The sequence below is a fragment of the Gadus morhua genome, chromosome 23 (assembly GCF_902167405.1).
Source record: "Gadus morhua chromosome 23, gadMor3.0, whole genome shotgun sequence".
In the NCBI taxonomy this organism is placed as follows: Eukaryota; Metazoa; Chordata; class Actinopteri; order Gadiformes; family Gadidae; genus Gadus; species Gadus morhua.
In genome coordinates, this window is record NC_044070.1 from 18268152 (window position 1) to 18275651 (window position 7500).

At 48.3% G+C, this 7500-nt stretch overlaps 1 protein-coding gene across 3 annotated transcripts in view; it reads right to left on the reverse strand.

Annotated features, from left to right (window-relative positions):
• kcnh2b (potassium voltage-gated channel, subfamily H (eag-related), member 2b) overlaps positions 1-7500 on the reverse strand; it is a 135657-nt gene that overhangs the window by 16059 nt on the left and 112098 nt on the right. For all 3 annotated transcript variants that reach the window (XM_030349316.1, XM_030349314.1, XM_030349317.1), the window contains 2 exons: positions 1252-1431; positions 751-854 (listed from right to left, as the gene is read on the reverse strand). In XM_030349316.1, the coding sequence (XP_030205176.1) occupies positions 751-854; positions 1252-1431 (284 nt within the window). The remainder of the gene's footprint in view (positions 1-750; positions 855-1251; positions 1432-7500) is intronic.

The following is a 7500-nucleotide window of genomic DNA, read 5'->3' on the forward strand; positions in this document are numbered from 1 at the left end:
CTCATAAAACACACATGAAGGTGAAACTCTGACTCACAGAGTCTAGTTTGCCTTATTAACAAGACCAGTACAAATATTTGTTATCAGTTCTTTCAATATGAGATGAATTTAGGTAGTTCTGTGAAAAGCAGAGGTTCATCATTTCTCGCCTTTTGTTTTCTAATATTAGATTTCCTCTCCTGCAGAAACACTGTGCAATAAAACAGTAATTCTCGGTTAGGAGAACAAGATTTGAAAGGAAAAACAACAAATAAAATAACAGCTCTCCTACCAGGAGAGTTGTCCCGCATCAGTCTCTGCTCTTAATGAAGGTTGTTACAGGAGGCTGATGAAGGCTTTTCTGCCTGTTACTCATTCAAAGGTGGCCTTAGCTCTGAGCCTGCTGGGTAATTACCTAGCTGCTGCCAAAGCCAACACTTTATAGAAACAACAGTATATTGTACAATAAGGACCCTGATGTCGTTTTCTGCATGGATATTTAGTAAAAACTCTCATTGGATATAAACATCTGGTTTGGTATCTGTACCTTTTAAAATAACTAGGTCGCTTTCACCAAATCAGCTGTCAAATCTACACATCACAAAGTTAGTGTCATATAATTAAATAAAATTGTGCTTTGATTGAGACTTCAGGGTTCCCCAGTATTAGTTTCTATAGCAATGGCGAGGAGACACATCGATGAGAATCAAAACATTATTGAATTCGAACGTGTTGAGTGCATCTTTGAACAGCATGTGGAAGGTCTCAGACCTGAAGTTGATGAGGATGTCGATGATGAACATGATGTCCACGATGAGGTCCACCACGTTGAGAGGAGAACAGTAGCCACAGCTCTGCATCGCCGCCGCCTCCTCCTACACAAGAGGAGGAGCCGAAGAGAAGGAGAGAAGAGAAGGGAAGAGGAGGAGGACGGACCAGAGTGGGGCGAGGAGAGTACCAGAGGACAGGAGAACAGGGGTTGGGTTTGGAGAACAGTGTACATTTATATTTAGGGCATTTAGCAGACGCTTTTATCCAAAGCGAATTACAATTACTACATTTTTCAGAAGAAAGAGAAACAACAATATAACGCTGTCGGCACAGTAAGGATGTTCATAGAACCAAGTGCCAATCACTAACAATCACCAGGTTAACCCATTCCCTGCATACAACAACAAGAATAACGCTACACAATGCTAAGTACTATTTTTCTGGTTCATTCTTGAATATTTTTATGTTTGACTGGTGCTAGGTTGGCGGCCCGGGCCCCACCGTGTCGTTGAGCAGGAAGGCGGCGGAGTAGGGCGTGAGGATGGCGGTGTAGATGACCAGCAGCAGGATGAGCCAGTCCCACACCGCCTTGAAGGGGCTGTAGTGGAGGACCGTCCACTTGTGGATGCGCGGCGCCTGGAGCTTGTATTCCGGAAGGACGTCCGCCCCCAGGGACAGCACCTGTAGGGTGGGGAGGGTGGGACCAGGACCGGGACATGGACCGGGACCAGGACCAGGACCAGGACACGGACCGGGACCAGGACCAGGACAAGGACCGGGACCAGGACCAGGACCGGGACATGGACCGGGAGCAGGACCAGGACCAGGACCAGGACAAGGACCGGGACCAGGACCAAGATCAGGACACGGACCGGGACCAGGACCAAGATCAGGTCAAGGACCGGGACCAGGACCAGGACCAGGACAAGGACAAGGACCGGGACCAGGACCAAGACCAGGACACAGACCGGGACCAGGACCAGGACAAGGACAAGGACCGGGACCAGGACCAAGACCAGGACACGGACCGGGACCAGGACCAAGATCAGGACACGGACCGGGACCAGGACCAGGACCAAGCCCAGGACCGGGGGGAGACATGGCAAGGGAGGAGGGGGGGGGGGAGCAGAGAGGGAGGGGGGAGGAGCGACAGCCACAGAGGAGGAGACGTTGAGTGCTCTGCAGATCAGCGCATAGCGCTATGCATTCAAAATGGAGACTTGTATGATGGAATAGGGGTTGGCATAAAGAGAACAATGTGCACATGCAAGACAAGCCCCTATACCGCAGGCGCACACACACACACACACACACACACACACACACACCAACACACACCCAGCCTCCTTTAACAGCCTTTGTGCCTATAGGAGCATTATGAAATATACATTGACGCGTAGCGCTGTGTCTGTTTGGCTCATGTTGGACCACGACAGCCCCGTCCGTCTAAAGCTCTCAGCCCAGCACATGTTTCTAAACGTCACAGTACTCGTATCTCATCTGAAACAGGAGCTTCACTTACACTTTAAGGTAATCCTTGAGGTGCACAGACACACGCACACACACACTAACATACACACACACACACACACACACACACACACACACACACACACACACACACACACTATATCCACATACTGCATCTGTCTTTCGGCTCTTAAATCAGTCATATAAAGGCAGTACCTCTACTTAACCCTCTCTCTCTCTCTCTCTCTCTCTCTCTCTCTCTCTCTCTCTCTCTCTCTCTCGCTCTCTCAGTGATACAAACACACACACAGATACACACACACGTGCGCACACGTACATGCACAGACACATGTGTGTGTCTGATTAGACTCAGCTATGAATTGTATATGAGGGAAGCTTCCGGAAACATTTGCTCGGTGTCGACTCGGATGAGGAGACTCAGAGGAAACCACCAAGCTTCATGCTGCTGCAGAACCACTCATAGGAAACAAGACAAGACCCCAGTAAACCCATTGTATTATCTTTGTTAACGCTTTAACCAAATGAGAAGTTGGCTCAAGAGCTGGCAGGCCTAAGCCCCATCTCAATGAAACATGAGGTCAGGAGCTAGCAGGCTTCAACCCCTTGTCTATGATAAGTTAGCTCCAGATCTAGCAGGCTTAAACCCCTTGTCCATGATAAGTTAGCTCAAGAGCTAGCAGGCTTAAACCCCATGTCAATGATGAATTAGCTTCAGTGCTAGGAAGCTTAAGCCCCATAGACATGAATGATTTCAGCTCCAGAACTAGCAGTCTAAGCCCCTTGTCTATGATCAGTTAACTCCAGAGCTAGGAGGCTTAAGCCCCTTGTCCATGATAAATTAGCTCTAGAGCTAGCATGCCCAAGCCCCATGTCCATGATAAGTTAGCTCAGGATTAAGCAGGCTTAAGCCCCTTGTCCATGATAAGTTAGCCCTAGAGCTAGCAGACCCAAGCCTCATATCTATGATAAGTTGGCTCAAGAGCCAGCAGGCCTAGGCACCATGTCAATGACAGATTAGCTCAGGAGCTAGCAGGCTTAAACCCCTTGTTCATGATAAGTTAGTTAAGAGCTATTAGGATTGAGCCCCTTCTCCATGATAATTTAGCTCAAGAGCTTACAGGCTTAACCCCATGCCAATGATAAATTAGCTCCAGTGCTTGGAAGCTTAAGCCCCATAGCCATGATAGGTTTCAGCTCCAGAACTAGCAGGCTTAAGCCCCTTGTCCATGATAAGTTAGCTCAAGAGGTGGCAGGTTTAAACCTCATGTCTATGATCAGTTAGCTCCAGAGCAAGCAAGCCTAAGCCCCTTGTCCATGATAAGTTAGCTCCAGAGCTAGCAGGCTTCAGCCCCATGTTCATGATAAGTTAGACGCAGAGCTAATAGGCTCAAGCCCCAAGTCCATGATAACTTAGCTCGGGCGCTAGGGGCCTTAAGCTCCAAGTGCATGCTCAGTGTCAGACTCAGCCATATAATGCAGACCGGGGGGTCACAGAGGCTAACAGTACTGCTGGGCTAGCCGTGAGGCAGCACGAAACGCCCGTCTGCTACAGCCAGGGGATTCAGAACAGAGAGCCCTCAGAACTCATCAAGGTTCTGACTTCTAAGTGCATGTTAGCTGGTAAAGGAAGCTGCAGGCTGGAAGGACGCCTGATTGGAAGGCATGCCGCTGAGCACAGCATCAGCATAGCATGATAGAGCACAATATGCCAAAGCACTCCTCTCTTCTCCAGGTTAAATCTGCAACCGTATTCACATGCATGCTTCTGATTCCTTTAAGGAGCAACGAAGAGGCATATTTCTATAGTGGAGCAGAGAGACTGGCTGCCTGGCTGCCTTCTCTCTCTCTTTCTTTTACAACCCCCCCACCCCCATCCCAATTCGACCTTCTCTTCCAATATTCAACAGGAGAATCTGCCCAAAGGAAGGTCTTCTCCCTTGCATCTGTCAATCTCTGTTTCAATACATCTCTCTGAAGACTTGTCTTTTTGCTCTCTGTAAAGTACGAGTCTCTCTCGGTCTCTCTCTCTCGGTCTCTCTCCTATATCCTGTGACGTTTGGAACTTCATTTCTTTAACTTTAAATATTTCAATATTATTTCATAATATATTTCACTTTCAACAGCTGACGTCTTTGTATTATTTCCTTCACTATAGAGCCGTTGGATGTCCAGCCGCGAAGGGGGAATCGGTTAGAAGGAGTTCCTATGGGAGGCACAACACAAAAGGTCTCTCTATATGCAGACGATGTGCCACTCTGCATCTCTATTCTCATCAGCTCTCGGCTGACAGCACTCTCAGTACGGAATACTTGAACAACTGTTCTGGATGTGAACCTAATCTCAACAAAGTTGAGCCATTTCCCATCAATATTTTTCCCTTTCAAGTAGTTTCAGCAGAGGCAGAGTGGCCATCGGGAAGGTCCATTTATGTGGGCCGCGGCAGTAATTTTAACCCCCTAGTGGCCGCTGTATCGTAGGTCACGCGAACGAGCAACCGCCCCCCCCCCCCACCATGTCAGCAAATCAGCACAAGGCCGGTATGGGAAGCTCCCGGTATGAAAAAGTGCCGAGCTCTGCCCCTGGGTTTCAGTGGAGGTTTGTAGGCATTGTTATCGACATATTGATCAAACTCTTTTTAAAGCCGACCTCAACCCTCTATTAGATAAATGCAGGGATTATATGAATCAATGGTCGACTCTACCCTATCAGGAATAGGGTTGATTCATTTAATCAGCATGATAATCTTAGCCAACATTTTCTACCTTTTCAAAAACGTCTGTGTTTCTTATAGACGTCTAAACTCACACCAAGCAGGCTAAATCGAATTACGAACGGCCATCGGTGAACATTGAGCAGTCCTCTTTGCGTAACCTTGCCAGCTGTTCAAAGACTGTGAATAAACAAATACTCTGAAGACATTCACATTAACCCCCAGACACACACACATGGACAGAGGCAGACACACACACACACACACACACACACACACACACACACACAAATATGGACAGAGACGGACACACACAACCCAAAGTGAGCTGAACCAAAGGTGCACACAACTAGACCAAGTCATGCAAAGCTGCGCACACACACACACACACACACACACACACACACACACACACACACACACACACACACACACACACACACACACACACACATACACACAGCAGAGTGTGGGTGGGGATCACATGATTCTCCCTGTGTGTTCTCAGGGAGCTCTCAGATATTTAAACGCACACACAAAGATACACAAAGACACACATACTGCCTGCAGTGGGATGAACACTACTGTAATTCAGATAATTCTCAGAGTCACCGTCAACCCAGTTGAAGACTTGCCTTTGTGCTTTCTTTATAGCTTGCGCACATTCCTTCTCTCTCTCTCTCCCTCTCTTTCTCTCTGTCTGTCTCTCTCTCTCTTTCTCCCTCTCTCTCTCTCTCTCTCTCTCTCTCTCCCTCCATCTGTCTAACTCTCATTGTGACACTGATGAACAAACTTTCTTCAACCCATTCCTCCATCATTGAACTCCATCCTAAATTTGGCGGTTCTGAAATGTTAAGAGGGGTCAGCAGGCCACAGCACGCTCTCTCAATCTCTCTCCCTCACTCTCTCTGTACTCTGATAATAAACTTAGATTTTAATCTGTTTTTTTTAGCTCGTACAACATCTCACACATCCCCTTCACTTACACCACCCCCCCCCCCCACACACACACACACACACACACACACACACACACAGTCTGTGGTTGTTCCTCTCTGAGCAACAACCAGTCTGTCAATGCTTCAGGCCTTCTCCACAGTACAGCTTGCGTGGGATTTCGGGAGATCTAGACACTCGCGCTCCTGTTTCTACCGCTCTGTGCTGATACCACTAGCTGCCTTCGTTTAATACTGCCTGCCAAAGTAGCCGATCACCGTGCAACCACTGATCCTTTGCCCTGACTGTTACTGCGTCTGCCAAGCTCCGCACTGTTTATCCATTCTATATCATCCTACGTCGTGTTGTGTTCCCGGTATTCCATCGGCTAAGGCTCACCTAGAACAAGCAGCGAGTTTGGCAGACATCTGTTTTGCAGTGAAAACTCCTCCATTAACAACGAGACTGGGGAACTGTTCTTCCCCGCCACGTTTAAAGGCACTCTGCGCTGTTCCTTTTGGCCCAACGATCAGAGGGATCGAGGCAAACTGCGTGGGATCAGAGCAGCAAAAGGCAATCCAGTTCGGAATGGATCGTCCTGCTCTAATTGGTCAAAGCAAAAGTAATTCTCTTTCTCACCGTGTGCCTCTCCAGCACCGGCCTATTTCTGGGCTGCCAAACTCTTGCATAACGGGAAACTCTAGCAGCGGTTCCATTTCCGAACAATGGGGTCCACTCAGGTGTCAACCAGGAGTGTGGGCGGCAGTGATAGAGACTCACGGCCCACACACACACACCGCTATCAGATGGGAGAATATCTGACCAAACACAAATCAATGTCGGCTCAAATCTCGGTCGGGTTTCAGCAGTCTCAATTATTCACCAAAAACATATTGCGTGAGCGTCATACATTTTTAACGCGCTGGCTCCCAGCTTCGTTAAGGAGATCTGCTCTAATTAAACCGTGGCTATCGTTACATTGTTAGAAACAGGGCACTGTGAATGTAATCCTGCGACACACAGGTTGTTTGGAGAAGCCACTGATACCGTGAGTCCCAGCTACAGCGTTAATGTCCTGGCCCTCGGCTTCACGCACGACAGAGAGCCGGGTTAAATAGGTCACACCATCGCACTGTATCCCATCGTACAACCTTAACAAAGATCGGAATTAAAGCGCACACGTAAAATTATGGGGAAAGCAGTTGTTCAGTTCAGATGGTGCAATTACAACAGAGCAGCACATTAGCCTGGCTGTTAGCCCCGCTGTAAGCCTCATTGTTAGCCCGGTTACTAACCAGTTGTTAGCCTGGTTGTTAGCCCAGGTGTTAGCCTGGTCGTTAGCCTGGTTGTTAGCCTGGTTGTAAGGCGCCGAGGTGCCTGGTGGCCAAGTTGACGAGATGAAAAGTGACAATTCAGCCTCGGAGCCAAACAACACGAGACTATAAACAGAACAGAGGAGCGGATATCTGCAGCTGGAGAGTGAGAGTATTGGCCTGTAAGCCGCTGCTCTCCTCTGGTAGAGTCTCTCTACCGTCTCTCTACCGTCTCTCTAAAGTCTCTCTACCGTCTCTCTAAAGACTCTCTACCGTCTCTCTAAAGTCTCTCTACCGTCT